The sequence below is a fragment of the Micropterus salmoides genome, unplaced genomic scaffold (genome assembly GCF_014851395.1).
Source record: "Micropterus salmoides isolate LMB-PRFRI ecotype aquatic unplaced genomic scaffold, ASM1485139v1 Ms_hic_scaffold_13, whole genome shotgun sequence".
NCBI classification, from domain to species: Eukaryota; Metazoa; Chordata; class Actinopteri; order Centrarchiformes; family Centrarchidae; genus Micropterus; species Micropterus salmoides.
The window spans coordinates 31,408,135-31,425,477 of record NW_024040374.1 but is presented as its reverse complement, the minus strand read 5'-3'; the positions used below and the strand labels follow the sequence as shown (position 1 = coordinate 31,425,477).

Genomic DNA, 17,343 nt, shown 5'->3' with positions numbered 1-17,343 from the left:
CCCCCTTGCCGTAGCATATTTGTTGTACCTCATCAATATCTAGTTGTGATAGGAGCTGCCATTTGCGGATGTTAGAACACTGAGCTAGCAGTTGTTTCTTTGTCAGTGTTGATGATGGGTTTCGAAGCATCCATATATCCCACAGTCTCTGCATATAACACCTCTCACCGGGATTGCTTGTATAGTAGCACTGCATCAGATCCATATTTTCTGCTCTAGTCCATGAATGTCTTGTTCCAGTAGCCCATTTGTCATCAGGTTGCCCTGGTAACGCGGACCTTGTGGACCCGGGCGACGTCTGACGTCTTGTATTTGTGGTTTTACTCATGCATGAGGTTGGCCAGTAGCATTAAGGACCTTGCCTAATGGTCAACCTGGATACCCCTGCCCTGACCGGGAAACGAACCCACGATCACCTGTACCAAAGTCAGTGACCACTGAGCAAAATAATGATGTAATATTTTTTCCTTACAATAACAACAAAGCAAGATTAAATCAATTGAAATGGTTCAGGTTTCAGAGCAAAAGTGATGTAATATTTTTTTTCCTTAATTGTTTATTAAAAAGGAATCCAATCTCGCAATCTCCGTTGTGATCTGGCACTTTCAACCCTCTTTAAACATACAGGACATTACTAAAAAAGAAATGACACTGTAAAACGTTCAAAGGAAATGAAACACTAAGTTAGTAGCAGTGGTTTGAGAGAAGAAAGGGAGGAGTGTGTGTATGTGATTGTGTACTCCCAGCAGAGGGAGACAGAGAGGCAGTTAATGTATGTGCATGTGTGTGTGTGTGTAACCAGCAGCCCACCTCCCTCAAGCAAAGACAGCGAGAGCACCCTCAACAACAATGCCCACAGAGAGCCCCTCTGTTTGCCACTCCTTAGCAGAACATTATGCCTACTTCCTACTTTCCACTGTCATCAAGCACTAATGTCTGTGAGAGACTGTGCTGAGTGTAAAGAGATATTTTTTGCTGGAGTTAATTCTGAAATATCTGAGTTACTGCTGCATGCTCTGGGGTGTAAAATGCAGTCTCTATTTTACACTAAATCTTTTGTCTGTCAGAATATTTATCCAATCTACTTAGCCAGGCATCAGCACATGTTCCCATGTTCAGTGTAAATTGCATGTTTTCAATTGTTCTCATCAGTCACATAATATGAAATGATGCAATAACGGTGCAGGACACCACAGTGGAAGGCCCATTCGTGTGATGACGTCTCCAGTGTGTTGGTCTCTGTCTTGAACGACTCCAAGTGCTCACTCATTAGTTTGAACCCATGCACGAGCGCATGCTTAGAAAGAAAGTGTTTTTCTGTTGCAGGAGGGCGAGGGAAAGATGGCGCCCCCATTATCACCTTCCCAGAGTACTCAGGCTTCAGCGAAGTGCCAGAGGAAGACTTCCTCAATGTTGTTACTTACCTGACCAGCATCCCCAGGTACACACACACTCTCATACACAAACGAGTTTGCTATTATTGTGGCTATCCTCACACACTCTGACTCTTACACTTCAAGTCAGCCGTTACCCAAAAGGCTGCCTCACTTTTTGCACTGGACATCAGCAAAACACTATGTGCAAGAGCTCCATTTAATCAGACACTCCAGTATTACAGAATCACACCGAACAGGTTTTCATGTACAGTAATTTACTCAAATGGATGAGCTCTGCATGTTCAAGAGCTGTACACCAGACACACACATGCACAAAGCAGCTGTCCAGTTACATGTCTTCTCTGCCTCCTGTCTCCAGCCTGGATGCTGCCAGTATCGGCTTTGTTATCATCATCGACCGGCGAAAGGACAAATGGAGCTCCGTAAAGGCCTCTCTATCCAGGATCGCTGTAAGTTCTCTAAGACACATTTGATCAAATCACCTTATAAATACACACAAAGTACAGTATGTACAAACTTAGAGTAAAGCTATTTTTATCTGATATTGCAAACAAGCTCCAACCAAGCAACCACGCAAACCACCATTTGCAGACAAAATGCATATTTAATCCTGCAGTTGAAGCTACATAAACAATATTCCTGCATCTTCTATGTGCACTTGGATGTTAAAAAGCATTTCTTTTCATCTGAGACCCTGTGTTAAAAAATGAATATGCTCTATATGACCACATTTATCCTACATTTGCACCACTAATGTTAAGGTGGAACAAGCTTTATGATAAGTCATAAATTCAATAATCTTTTGTACTCTTTCTCCTATTATAAGTGGGTAATTTGTACAGTGTTTCTCCTTCATACCTCATGGGTACCATCAAACTCATAACTAACTATATCGGTAGATAAGTTTAAATCTGCAGATGCAGGTTAAATGTACTTAATTTGGGGTGCCCAGATGTTTATGAGCCCATTTTACACTGATGGCACATGGAATTGAACATATAGCAAATGCCATATGCAAAAGGTAAGTGTTGTAACATGTAGTTGTTTCCCCTAGAGGGCAGCCTATGGTAAATTAAAGGTGTGGTTTTCAAATGTTTTTGAATATTCACTCTTATTACAAAGCCATGTCTACTACTTGTGGAAAATTGTGGTATTCCTGGTGAGGGATTGAGCAAATAGTTGAGTTACAACAAACCATTGTCTTTTGAAGAATTTATTAATAAAAGAGATTAAACAGAGAAGTACACAAATCAGCTGGTCCAGAGGTTCTGCCTCCTAGGACAGTCACTAACGTCTGGCCCAGAGCAAAGAGATGCATAATCATTTACACAGTCTGGGTTTCTATGTTTTGGAACAAAGATCCTCTCCTTGCCAGTCACACTTGGGATCCCTCATAACAGGTTACAAGAATGACTGTCCCTTTTATTCCCTAGTTTATATCACAAGAAGAACTTTTTTGAGGTCTTAACAGGTAAAACTTTATAGTATTTCATAAGCATAGAGAAAACATCACGGGAATAATATGTAGCAGAATTTTCTAAAAATAATATTTAGCCCATACAGGTTTAGAAAACTGTGGGAAATAATTTGGAAATTGTTTCAGTGTACTTTCTGTCATCCAGCTGGGCAGTTTAGACCTGATGTTAGCTCTGGATGCACAGATAATGGTAGGCAGTAGATATCATACTCCTTTTAATTGTGCTGCATTATGCTGCAATGTAGTATTTATCGGGTCTAACATCGGTATCTGCATATTTCTGCTGTTTTGCAATGTCTAAGGCCAGGTTCCTATACCAACAAGCATGCAGTCATAATTACATACCATAAATTAGTTACTATGGTGAGATACATATTTTCTTTGTATTTAAAAAAAATAAAAAGAAGTTACAAGACCATGGCTGGTTCAGTGAGTCCCAGGTCATATATGTGTGTGTGTGTGTGTGTGTGTGATGAATGAAATAATGTGGTGGCTTAGAGATATATTGTAATTCACATGTTGTGTTATCTAGGGGGCGTTTCCAGGAAACCTGCAGCTGGTGTTGGTGCTGAGGCCGTCCAGGTTCTTCCAGAGGGCTATGGCAGACATCGGGCTCAAGCTGCACAAAGATGACTTTAAAATGAAGGTACCGGTAAGCATGCTTCAGTAAAAACCATAAATGTTATTAGTTAGTTAGTTATTATATGTTATTAGTTAGTTAGTTGCTGGGAAAGTTGATTAATCAAAGACATGAGGTTTTTAACTAAATGCATGATTAATAGATAGATACAGAAATCACACACCATTTCTCATCTCACGACTCTGTCTGTCTCTGTCTTTTGTTTTTGCATGCCCTCTCACATCTTTGCACCCCAGATCTATTCTGAAAGTTTTGAGAAGAAGAAAGAGAACAAAAGACAATAAATGAAGACCAAACTAGTGTACATTTTACATTCTGGGAATGAATCAAAAAAATCCCAAAAACTTTAAACGGGTCAAAAACCTTTTCCAAGGCCAACAGGACATAAAGCAGTATCAGGCTGCACCCTGAATCACAACTTTTGGATTCTTTGTCAGACTGTATTCGAAGAGAGGAGTTAGGTTAAATTTAATTACAGTTATACAGCATACACTTATGTTTGTTGTGTTTTGTCTCATTGGAATTTCAAATTTATTGAATTGAAACACATACTCAGTAATTTAGTATTTCACATCTTTGATGCATCAGAGGATGAAATGAAATATGATGAAATATTCTGACTTTTAGTCCCTAGAATGAGATGGTCTAAAAACACTTCCTATAATGCAGGTCAATAGTGTGTCTTGTAAGATCCTCCCTGCACAATAAATGTCTTTAAAGAAACTCTATGGCCCCAGTTTGTATCTCAGGCTTTCTTTTATGTGTTATCCAAGCTGAGATAACTGTGATTGCATCATCATGGTTAATTTTTTCAGGCTTGAAGCGCACCGTCTACACCCACAGAAGATATTATAGAACATTTCACAGACTAAAATGAACTTGATGTGTAAAGTCAGTGTAAAAGATATTTAATTAAGGCTAGTTTTCTACCGAACTCGTTATTACATAATGTCGGTCATGATCAAAAGCACTTTTAGCCATGTACTGAATATATTAAATGTGTTTGCAGGTTGTGATGCTGAACTCTCTGTCAGACCTGCATGGCTATGTGGATAAAGGCCACCTGACCCGGGAGCTTGGAGGAAGCCTAGAGTACTGTCACAGTCAGTGGATACACCACCGAACTGTGAGTACACATACATTACTAAATACTGTATAGAACCTAAAAGGGGCTCTATGTAGTTTTTTAATGAAATCTCTTTTTTTGTCAACGGGTTGTAATCTCACATAAAAATTAACCACACACCTGCTTTCTCGGTCCCTTGGAACAGCCACTATTCTATGTGAAGTAATCAGGTTTGAATTTGCCGCACACACGCTCCCGGGCCTCCCACCCACTGAATCTGAACTGTACACAGAGTGACGACACCACAGCCAAAAAAATGGAGTCCGCTAACATCAAAAAACGACAGGCTCCCAGCTCAACACAGACAACAACAGGTCTATGTGCTGAAGCCTGTCAGGTCAAACGAGAATCAGATCGACATCAGGCAAAAACACAGTCAACATCGGAAAGGCATTTGAGTCATGGAGAGACCTCTTCTTTGCTGTGGATATAAAAACCCACCCAGAGTTAACTTTCATTCTATTGGACAAGTAAACTAACATAACATTAACTTGCCGGCTAATGCCGACCAATTGCTAATCATCACATTACTTCAGCAGCTCGCGATCTAAGGCTACGTTCACACTGCAGGCCTTGATGCTCAATTCCGATTTTGTTCCCAGATCCAATTTTTGTGTTTATTTTTTTGTAGATGTTTTGTAAAAACCATACTCCTTGCTGCTGTTATGAATATGATTTTAATTAAAAAGTCTGGTGAGACTGCTTTGTTTGGAGGTGAAGCAGGGTGGTAGTGAAAGCAGTGTTTCCCATACATTGATTTATTTGTGGGCCGCCACAAATAAAACAATGTATGGAATAATTATCAACGCTGACCGCCACATATTGATTTTCTAGGAGGAGCTATATTGAGGAGTGTATGTTTGTGCAGCATCTCCTTTCGCTTTCTCCCTCTCTTTCTCTCATGAACACCGCTGCACAAACCTGTCCAAAGTTAGAATATAGGGTTGTCGTGCTTAGCACCTACAGTTTACAGTCTCTGGTGCTGTACAACACATCTACCACACAACTCCCTCTCTCTCTCTCTCCACCGTGTCGGCATGGATAAGTAGCATGCACGTGACTCAGAAGAGAGCTCGCAGTCTGGTGGATCACAGGTGGAAGAAAGGGAATTTGTGAGCAGATGATAGCAAAGCAGAGGAGGAAGAGAGCCACGTGTTTAACAATGGCCTTTGTGGAGACTTTTCATTCGTCGCGTCTCCTTCTACAGCATAAAAGTTGAATCAATTCCAATCTGAGTGTCCAGACTCAGGTTGCTTTTCTGCATCGGATTTCGACCATATATGAAGGTGGCACAAATTTGAATTGGAAAAGATCAGATTCCATGTGACTTGGCCTGTTCACGCTGTTATAAAGAGATCAGATCTGAGTCACAGTCTGAAAGCAGTCTATATTACTATCCTGTGTACGGTGTTACGTCAAAGTATTGTTTGTTTGTAGCCTACTACTCTATAGTCATGCAAGGCAGGGGCAGACAGCTACATTAGATCTGGCATTGTTTGCTTCATGTTTAATTTAGATTTCTTATCATTTTATTAATACTCAGGTACACAGCTTCCTTGCAGGTCTCAGTCTACGTAACATACGTGACCCACATAATATACAATAATGCAACATAACGGTGCAGGACAATGGAGTGGAGGACCCATCCAGTAAGTTACAGTAACGTTCTAACTGTTCTACTAAAGTGTGGCAACAATCTAATTTATAATATTCAGTCTAACTCACTAACTGCAAAAACTTTTAGCTATATTGACATGGCTGAACCTCTCTGGTGAAAGACACACAATCCCGACGGATCATATCAGCTAATTGCAGTCAGTCTAGCAGTGTAGTAGTCTTTTGTTGATGTCTCTGTTTTGGCCAATGTCAAGTGCTGAGTTTGAGCAAGCCCAGGCACACGCTTGGAAACGTAATGGTTGCAATCTGAAACCTCACCGCTAGAAGCCACTGAAAACTACACATGGCCCCTGTAATACCAGTGATTTGGCAATTTAAAAAATGTGGCAGCTGTAGAGAAATCATAGATATGGGATTTTTTCTACATACAGTGGCTGTATGGTCATTTGCATTCTAGGATGCAGTCACATGTGGATCTTTTTCCCTAGGCCATAGAGAACTTTGCCATGACAGTGAAAACCACAGCCCAGATGTTACAGAAGTTTGGGACAGACCTGGCAGAGACGGAGCTGCCCAATGACGTACAGTGCACCAAAGATCTGCTCACAGCACACACCGACAAACACGACAACCTCAAGGTGATTTAGTACAATTAATACACACATGTCATATTGAAAGACTGAGAGTTACATTACTGCCTGGTCACACCAGAACGTAGCACAGCAAGAGTAATTTGCAAATTCTCATTAAATTGGTGGTGTTAGAAGCTTGGTGACCTTGTGAATACTTGGGGGTCATGTATTGGCTATTGTTGGTTGTGTTTTAGTTTGTTTGTGGAAAAATAGATAGACCAAAGTACAGTGCACCTCTGCCTCAACTCAGGTCGCAACAAAATTTACTGAAATAAATACAAAATGTCTTTTGCATGTCCTTCCGTGTATAACAAAATAAAATTAAAAAAACCCAAAGAAATGTTTTCCTGCTATCAAGCTGCCAATCATAAAGCTACAGAAAAGCCTCTGCAAGGCTAGCAAAAATAAGTAGAGCCCATACAGTACAGCAGCATCGCATTGGAAGACTCTGGAGGGGCTACTACAATGTGGACAACCCGGGTCAGGCGACCAACTGGGGTAGCACTAGTACTAGCAAGTGTCTCGTCTGGAAAGGATTGCCTTCTTACCCCCTGTTCATACAGAGACTGAAATTGGCAAGCCTTTGATGCTACGATCAGCATTTTCTCCATTTAGTACTTTTACATAGTTAAATTTTAGACAAAAAATGTTTCCATTTCCTGGTATCCAAAATAATCTGTATGTGTGAACAAGGGAGACAGTATAATGTAAGTATTATTAGCCTTCTTAGCAAGCTGAATAGGTGCCTTTGACGGTCTCCATTTGCCATTTGACCATTGTCTTGCAAGGTGACGCAGCTTCCCTTCTTTACAAGTCTACAAGTTCCACGTACCGAATTTGCATATATCAAGCATAAAAGCAAAGGGCCAGTAAACAGATGTAATTATTCACCTAAGATGCCAGATACATATGCACGTTTCAGGAATAGGTGTAAATGGACCATACACATACACATTGGTCAGCTGTTTTGCAGATAATAATGTTATTTCCAATGCTTCTTTGTCCCTAAACCAGGATGAACTGAAGCTAGCTTTAAAACAGGGCACCACCCTGTTAGGTTGTATCAAGGAGCAGACACCCAAGTCAGAGAATCACAAACTCAACCCTGACGAGATGGAGAATCAAATCACTGTGGAAAGGTGACAGTCGTCAAAGCTTTTCTTTTTTAAATTATATAAATCTCAGTCTATAGTATGGCCATGTAGTCCTGTAGTAACTGTGTGTGTGTGTGTGTGTGTGTGTGTGTGTGTGCGCGTGTGGCTCCTCAGGCTCTTAGCCCAGCTGGATGAGACAGAGAACGCCTTTGAACAGTTCTGGTGTAAACATCATCTGAAACTGGAGCAGTGCTTGCAGCTACGCCACTTTGAACAGGACTTCAGAGAGGTATATCTGTCTGTCTCTGTCTGCTTGACTGCGCCTGGCCTGCAACTTTTGGATCTCACCTGTGTCTCCTCTTTTTACAGGTTTAAAAGACTTCAGTTGTAAAAACATACTTTGAAAAATGTACTTAAGAAAACACTGAAGTAATAAAAAGACTTGGTTTCCCGTCCTGCCTGACACCTCATGCTCTAAAAAGTCCGGTGTCTTATTGTATTTTGTTTAAATGAGTCTGTGTCCTTGACATTTCAAACATTTGAGATGAACATTTGACATGCATAAGAAATTAACTATATAAATGTCTTCAAGAATTTTCAACCAAGTCCAGAGCCCACCTTGGATAACTATGACCTGGATGACCGAAAACATTCACAGACTGCCTGAACATGCTTGTTTCATTGATGCAGTATTTGTAGAAAGAAGTCACATTAACTTAAATGACAGACAGACAAAGTTATGTGCAGATGACATAATTTGAGATAATCAGCGGTGACATTCTTGGACTTAAAGACACTCTGAAGTGAAGCTAAGTTGTGACATGAGAAATTAATTATTACAGTGTGGAGATGTGGGTAATGTAAAGCTTTTCTCTGTCTTTGCTCAGTCTCTGTCCTCTCTTTGGTTCTCCAGGTCAAAGTGTCTCTAGACAGTTTGATGGACAGTCTAGCTAGCCTGCCAGATACCGGGGATTGTGTGGCCAGAGTTGAACACCTGCTAAAGGAACTGAAAACACTTGAGGAGAAGGCTCAGGTCAGTCAACACACACACACACACACACACACAAACCATTAGTTAAGGCCATTTCATCTACAGTTATTAAATCAAACATCTACAACATTACTATATTTTATACCAAATCAAGGGCCACTCTCTAATACACCTTTTATGAAGGGCTTAGAAGTTAAAACTAATTGCTTTATTAATTGTTAATATTTTGTTATTGCCTTATAGATCACCTACAATCTATTAATAAGAACAGCTTTTAGGTTGCCTGGCTGTAAACAATCCTTTTGGCTTGTGCTGATGCTGCTCCAGCACCACACTGGCTTTATCTGTTTAGCTCTTTTGTTCATCAGGAAAATCCTTCAATGGACCAAAATTAATTAAAAACCTTACAATTATAATCCAAGTATAACGACATACTTGCATTAAATATATTATAAGAACCATGTATTAATGACTTGTTAGCCAGTCTAATTGCAAATGACTTACGAACTTCTACTGTTGGAAAAAAGAAAAACGTGAAACTTATGACCCTAATTACTTTAATTTTCTTTAAGTGGTTATAACTGCAAGCTTTATGTTTACTGTCCTTTATCAATGACCTTCCTTAATATATTATTAACATTTATAACTGCAGATTTGGTGGCTGGATAGAAAGTGAGAAACTCTTGACCCTTTATTATTTTATTGGACTCCAAACTCATTATTGGCTCGTTCCTGAACTTTAAAGCATTAGTAACTGATTTGAATGTCATTACAAAGACAAACAGACAGAAAGCGGTGCCCCAAAAAATGTATTAATTGAATCACATTCAAACTAAGTGTTTTAAACAAGCATGCTAACTTTGGAAGTGATTGATGCTTCTTTGTCCCTCCTCAGATTAGTTCACAGCCACTGGAGCACAATGAGGAACAAAGGTTTACAGGATGGTGAGGCAGGCAAGGGTCAAAAACATAGAAGGCAGTCCAAACAGGCAAACAGATTCCGCAAGGGGCCAGGGACAGAGAGCAATGCAGTATATATTTATTTTTCCTCAATCAATACTCAATTAACATTAATTAATGAGATGCAGGGCGGGGGGCACATGTACTGTACAAACTCAGTCATGACTGCTTTTTCATAGAGGCTCTTTAATTACCTACCTTGACCAGAAAGCAATAATCTCAAATTGGTATTTTGTAAAGTTTTGCAAATAAAAGCAGAGTCAGCACCCATCTGCGTACATTTACCTCAACAGACACAGCAGACTTTGGACACCATGAAGATTTTGTTTATACAAATGAAAGTGCCATAATATATTCGGAATTGTTTTTCTTCCAGCCCGCGCTAGAGAAGGCCCAGCTCCACGCACTGCATGGTGACCAGCTGATCCAGAGCAATCACTACGCTGTGGACTCGATTCGACCCAAATGTGTGGAGCTCCGGCGAGTCTGCGATGACTTCAGCAACGAGACCAAGAAAAAGACAAATGTCTTGTCCAAATCCCTGAATATACACAGGGGCATTGATAAGGTGAGGATATGATAAGACTGAAAGACATCCACAGACATCATATCCAGAAACATGTTAGATTCCCTACACTTGGATCATCTGTCTTTGCATGTGTAGATGAAGATATCCAAAACATCTTTGGACTTAGGATCACCCTTGAATCAGTCTTTGGCTTACGAATGGAAGCTGCTCAATCTGTTTTTATCTCATTTTTCAGACATGCTGTTATGTAATGATGTCTGTGTTTTGTGACCAGCTCCTTAATTAGTCTGTAGTACTGAAACAAGAGAGGCTGTATTTAAGCACAGCGGTTAATTAGCAGTAAACATTAAAAAGAAAATACAAATGAGGTCGCATGAGGATTCAGCAGCTTCACTGAAGATGGTGTCTGCTTCCCAAACCCAAATTTGGACCTGATTTCACATAAGAGATCTTGATAGCTTAAGGCTCTGGCTCCCGTTCTTCATTCGGAGATTCTATGAACCACGAGTAATCCTGCATTCTGGGAGCTCTGTGTTTGTACAATCACTTTACGATATGATGGTGGCTGACTTAAAGGAGGGCAGGATGTGCCTGATTTTTGCAATGTTATATAGTTGAAAAAAGTCCTTGAAGTTTGTTTTATATTGGAGTTAAAGGACATACCCTGATCAAAGATAATGCTAACATACCTTATGGTGGTGCTGGAAGCCAGTGCAGTGCCATCTAGAATAATGTGTCTCAAAGTCGCTTGGGGCCCTTGCACATTATCTTGAGTTTAACATCAGAAAATAGCAGGCCATGCAGGTTTTCATGGAGACATCGCTAAAAAAAAAGTCAAACAGGGTAACACATTCAGGTAGACTATTAGACAGTTTGTAAAAAAAAAAACAGATTAGCCAAACTTAGTTAGAAGGGAAAACAAATGAAAACAGTACAATTATTTCCCAGTTTGTTGTAAACATCCATCAGTTTACAGACTTACTTCCTGGTTCCAATTTGACTTACACATTTACAGTAGCAGCAGCAGTAGTAGTAGTAGTAGTAGTAGTAGTAGTGTGTAATGAAGGATTATTATCAATATTTCAGACTCAAGTCGTAATAAGCCAGAATTTTCTTTAAATATGTAGCCCCAGTCTTTGTTGAAACTTGTAATGTGATCATCAAATGCATGAAGAATTAGTGATACTATGCCACTCAAGATCCCAATTGACCCCAGTGGCAAACTAAACACAGAGCCCTCCACCACATGGGAAGGGATGGTGTCAGGTATGTTGAAATCTTAGTTTGAACCTGTTTGAATTTCTGCCGTTTACAGGTGAACGAGTGGTGTGAGTCCGGCATCTACCTGCTGGCCTCTCAGGCTGTGGATAAGTGTCAGTCACAGGAGGGGGCAGAGTCAGCACGGACCGAAATTGAAGGCTTTCTGGAGTTGGCAGAGAAGAACCAACTGACTGAACTAAGGAACCTCCACAACCAGTGTGAGGTTGTCTTGTCAGAGGATATAAAGGTACGGCGCTCAAAACGTTAATTTACAGGATGACTGGATGTTCTGTTGCAAAAATGACAATGATGAGGGTTGACAGTGAGCTCTCTGCCTGCAGGCCAGTGTCCTGAAGGCACTAAAGCGCCTGGAGGATGTCCAGGAGATGTTTGAGAAGCGACACGTCAGTCTGAAGAGACTGTCGGCTAAACAGACGAGGCCCGTCCAGCCCGTTGCACCGCGGCCTGAGTCCTCTCCAAAACGGCCATCACTGAAGAACCCCCCCAGGACTACAGGGAGCCACCAGCGTGAGTTGGATTTCATTATAACGAAATAATTTATGCAGGAAAACAAATTCTTACTGCCTTTGAAAAGCGAGTTGCTTGTACAGTAACAAGCGTGTGTTTCTAGCAATTATCTGAATGCATGTTAAGACGGTATGCGTGTAATGTAACACAAGATCTGAAGAAATAAATGATTTAAGTGAAAAACCACAAAACCTCTTACAGGAGGTTGTGCTGAATTCAAGCCAATTCATGCCGTGTCTCTGATAATCTGCCATGTCTAAACAAGACAAACAAGAATCTATATAATCCTGTCTGGAACTGCTGTTCACTGAATCAAGCTGATTTTGATCCATGTTTTCTCTCAACACTGTGGACAATATTACATCAATTAAGATTGTGGCTGTAGTCCAAGTTGATGGACGTCTGTGCCTACTAGGACATAGGTACATGCCCGACTGGATATCAACATCCCAAACATTTATCAACGCCTGGTATATCTGGGACAGATCAGGCTAAATGAAAAATAGTCATTTTAAAACAAAGTAATTAATTCATAGCAGAAAATGGATGGAACAATTACCAAGCTGGACTACGTTGAAAATCTGTGCAGGAGGACAAACATTTTAAATGATGAGATTGCAGATGAAAAAGAGAACTGAGATTCAGAGAACAAGGTTTGACAAATGCTTTCAGGCAACCTGGGACCAAATGGCGTGAACATGGATAGCTAAAGCCAGCCTGAAGTAGAAGCAGGTTATCGTCAGGTCAGCTAATATGGCTACAAATTCACCTTTCATAATGTAAGCCTATTCTAGGTGGTAGTTACAGGCCACTCCAGCCCGTTCACATCCCCAGAGCACTGGGGGGAAGCCTTTTAGCACCATTTTCAATGGTAAAAGTAATATAAATAACAAACATTTTTGAGTAAGGACAGGGATGGGGTGGACGGGTGGGACAAAAACTCTACCCATTGATGTTGTTTTTTTGGAACCTTTTTGATTGTTTTTAAATTGATGTTTTATTGTAACTGTTTTTATCTGGACCCCAGGAAGACGCTAATGGGGATCCAAATAAAGAATAAAGTTCCTAATGCTGTGTCCTCTCACTTCATTTCAGCTCTGGCTCGCAGAACTTCTGACAACTCTAACAGTGGCAGCAAGCCAGCCGAAGCTGACCCCAACAAGAAGAAGAACGTACGCAAGGCCAAAGGAGGCATCAAGGTATCCCCTCCTCTTTAGAAATGTACTGATAGTACTACTCTTACAAGCACTGCTCATCATTTCCTTTTAATTACTGTGTAAAAAATAAATGAATAAACAGATAAATTTCATTTAATAAATTTGCCAATTTTTAAGATGCGTGGCTTATTAAGCTAAATAGTCTATTAGTTGACATCATATTAGCATCTTATTCACAAAACTTAAATAATACTGAAGTATGAATAAGTGGTACTAAATTCTCTTTTTTCAATGCTCAATAGTACCAAAGTATATTGGTTGGTATCATAAATGTAAAGAATTTCAATACCCAGCTCTATATGCCTTCTGGCTAAATCTGGCATATTTACATTGATGCTAGCAGAAATGTTCATTAATCAGGACTGACTTGATAATTAATGAATCCATGATAAGAAGTGGATAATGATGATTTACTAGAGAACTGACTGGGAGATACGATATTTGAGTTATTTGAGATATTTGAACAACAGGAACAACTTATGAAGAAAGTGATAAAATATAGTATCTCCCAGTCAGTTCTGTAGTAAATCATCATTATCTGCTGTTCCATTCTGAGTTATTTACTAATTACTTATTAACGATTAATTAATTATCAGGTCATCCTGATTTCGTTCCTCACTCACTCAGTAATTTCTCACAATTTTGTGTACTGTATGTAGGAAAAACTCTGATGTTAAATAATGTTAACACATTACGCTCATTCAGACCAAGGCATTGTTGGCACAGTTTTCAGGGAGATGCAGAATTTCTAACTTTATGTTGCTTTAGAACACAGACGTTGAGCAGCTTTTGTTGACAATTGAAAATATTCTTTTTGAAAACCCTGACTTTTGACTTCACCTGACACAAACCCCAGTCATCTGTGAGAACATCCTGTATTTGACACACTCATTCACCAGAACCTCCTCCGTATGTGGACGTCTTTTTGCGTATATCATGACTTTGCAACAAAAAGCCCCCCTAGCTGCCAATTGGTGCCTAATTTTGTGCAAAGCCTCAGTTGGCACACGTATGTACTGGCTCAAAGTTTGTGTTAATTAGAAAAACCTATGTGGAGATGTGAGTACAAGTCTGGAACAAGATTTTCCATTATAAAGTTCTCATTGTCTGGAGTATCAAAATTATTGTAATAACTTTTGATCATGAGTTATGTTGGTCAAAATAGAATATATATGTTGAAAGTTTTATGTAGATCTGACTCACTGCCTAGGAGGAGTTCGACCTAGTTTTTCACCCATTTTATGAATAGAATTATAGGTGGAAATGGGTGTGGCCTATATCATGAGGAGCAGCTCAGTTCAGGGAAACCGTGCATACAAGGTGTTAAAATGTGCAACCTACTACGGTATCTGAGAGTTACTGGCCAAAACACACTGTTTTTAATTATAGAGCCACCTGGACATGTGTGATTTTTGCATCTCAAGTGTGTGCAGCAGTCTATACCTCCCCTGTAAATTTCCCTTTCGTTGCTGTTACAGTGTAGGCTACACTAGCGCTTTAAATATAGCTGCAATCGTTTCTTTAATGTTGCAGTGGTAACTACTATACAAAGACCCTGCCAAATGTGTGTGTTTGTGTGTCACAGATTGAGGTGATGCATGAGGAAAGCCAAGGAGGCTCCACCCATGTTGTTGTGACCAATGAGACAGAGGAGAGTCTGTCCAACAGACGCAGGTAAGGACAAAAAACACCACTGTGGCCGTAGTTGAGTCCGTAAACCAGAGATGAAGTGATACTACACAGCAGTGCTGAACTACAGTATAATATAGTATAAAATCCCGAAATGAAGGGTGTAGGTTTTGTTTAAACATTGGAGGGGGCACATGTTATGCAGGAGGTCAAGGTCCTCCTCCTTGAACATTTCCAGCATTCTGGTGAATTGTTCTGCGCCAATATCTGCCTTTTCTGTATCAATTTATGGTGAAAATGTCTTTATTTGTATAAAAGGAAACACAGAATTCAGGCAATAGTTGACAATTCAAAATCTAAAAATATAATTCATAAAATGCAGTGCAGCTCTCAGGCATTCTTTATTGCTTTCAGTTCTGTTTCTCCTGTAGATCAGCTCTGCTCATTTAATATCATCCCTGCTAAGTCAACACACATGTTGGCATGATTAAGTCTTCCCTCCTCTTTTTTGTCTTTTGTTTGTGGAAGTCACACTTTAAATCTTTGAACGTGGCACCTATTCACATCAATGGATGAATAGGTGCCACATGGGTGTTCTAACTTTTGTTGCCAGCGGTTTGGACATTAATGGCTGTGTGATGGGGTTTTTTGAGGGTACAGCAAATTTACAAGTTGTACGCTCGCTTCTTTACATTATAGCAAAGTGTCACATGAAAAGATATAATCAAATACTTACGAAAATGTGAGGAGTGTACTCACTTTTGTGAGATATCTGTATTCTCTGACATTTCTGGAATAAAGTCATAATACTTTGAAAAAATGTGTAATATTATGTGAATAAAGTAATAATTAATCTGCTGTTATGGTAGTATCCCTTCAGACTGTATTAATTTCCAGCAGTGGACCTAATACTGCGTTGTAGTTGACAGACTACAGTTCTGTCTTTTGGTTTGTTATTCTCTCGCTAATTTCGACTGTTAACTGTCATTCATTTTAGTAACATGCTTCAGCTGTTGATAGGCCATATTATACAGTCGCATGATACATAGGGATCTCGGTTACCCACAGCAGCGTGGGCTTTGCCAACGACAGGCTGATAAAATAACATCACCTAGTCAGCCATTAGGACAGTTAGCTGATGCTGCAACTGCATTAGTGAACTACGCTAGCAACAAAAAAAATGTCAAATAGCTTATGCTGCGCTGTTGGACAGTTGGACATTGAGTGATCACCTGCAGAAGGTGACGGTCTCTCTGTATGATAGTGTTATGATTATAATATTATCATTGACCTTAACTGAAGTAATTATCATCATTGTTATAGCACACATCCTCCCTCCCTGCTCTCTACAGGACCCTGTTAAGCTACTCCATGCGTTCACCTAAAGTTACACTCTGCTATGTTGAAGCTATTGGTTATTTTAGCGCCATCCGTAACAGGGTTTTTTTTTTTTTTTTTGCCAGCTCAGTGCCAGTTTTGAAAATGAATCAATTGGCCGCTGTCCATGCCTTATGGGCCGGTTGTTGGCCCATTTTTTAAATAATTATACAAATAAATCATTTTCAGGTTACATCAGCCCTAAAGGTGCGTCGGCCCACCGGTCATTTGCCCATTATGCCAGATTGCCAGTCCACCCCGGGGTGTGGTAGATAAGCATCAGACTTAGTAGTGATGAGATCGTTTTGCCCCATGGTTGAATACAGGAGGAGAGGACAAAACAAGTCACATGGTTCTGCAAAGCCACAGAGAACAACACAATATCAGGGATGGGCTGAATCAGGTCCGAGAAACACTGACAAACCTTTGTCTTTCAAAGCAAAAGAAGTATAGACTTAGATTCTGTTGATACCCGCTTGCAGGCTTGCCCAACGGGCCTGGGGACCATGCATGCAAGGCAGCATGGCTCCCATTACCAGCTCAGTATTGAGGAGGTATTAAAACTGCTCCGATTACAATTTGGGGGCCAAGCAGCAAAGCTTTATTCATTCTTCTTTTTCTCCGCTAAAACTGTTGGTGCAGCAAAAACAGTCGGACCAAAACGCACCAATTCACAGCAGAATCTTTTTCAGCACATCCACTGATGTCTAACATAAGTTTGCCTCACTGCAACCTATGGTCAATTCAGATGTCTCCTCAAGCCTTTTCTTCAAAGGCTACCAAAATTGATAGAGACATTCTCTACATGGCAGATACTGAGTGTTTTGAAAGGGCAAATAGTGAGTCTGCAGTGATATTCAATATCTTGC

General features: G+C 40.1%; 1 protein-coding gene across 8 annotated transcripts in view; it reads left to right on the top strand.

Annotated features, from left to right (window-relative positions):
- Positions 1 to 17,343, top strand: part of mcf2l2 (MCF.2 cell line derived transforming sequence-like 2) — a 129,097-nt gene that overhangs the window by 38,906 nt on the left and 72,848 nt on the right. For all 8 annotated transcript variants that reach the window (XR_005444154.1, XR_005444155.1, XR_005444156.1 and 5 more), the window contains exons 3-15: positions 1,327 to 1,441; positions 1,756 to 1,846; positions 3,407 to 3,526; positions 4,524 to 4,640; positions 6,746 to 6,895; positions 7,904 to 8,028; positions 8,158 to 8,272; positions 8,897 to 9,016; positions 10,311 to 10,502; positions 11,779 to 11,970; positions 12,065 to 12,251; positions 13,347 to 13,450; positions 15,054 to 15,142. Coding sequence is in view for 5 of the 8 variants with exons in the window: in XM_038716844.1 (XP_038572772.1) it covers positions 1,327 to 1,441; positions 1,756 to 1,846; positions 3,407 to 3,526; positions 4,524 to 4,640; positions 6,746 to 6,895; positions 7,904 to 8,028; positions 8,158 to 8,272; positions 8,897 to 9,016; positions 10,311 to 10,502; positions 11,779 to 11,970; positions 12,065 to 12,251; positions 13,347 to 13,450; positions 15,054 to 15,142 (1,717 nt within the window). In the remaining 3 variants the exon portion in view is untranslated. The remainder of the gene's footprint in view (positions 1 to 1,326; positions 1,442 to 1,755; positions 1,847 to 3,406; positions 3,527 to 4,523; positions 4,641 to 6,745; positions 6,896 to 7,903; positions 8,029 to 8,157; positions 8,273 to 8,896; positions 9,017 to 10,310; positions 10,503 to 11,778; positions 11,971 to 12,064; positions 12,252 to 13,346; positions 13,451 to 15,053; positions 15,143 to 17,343) is intronic.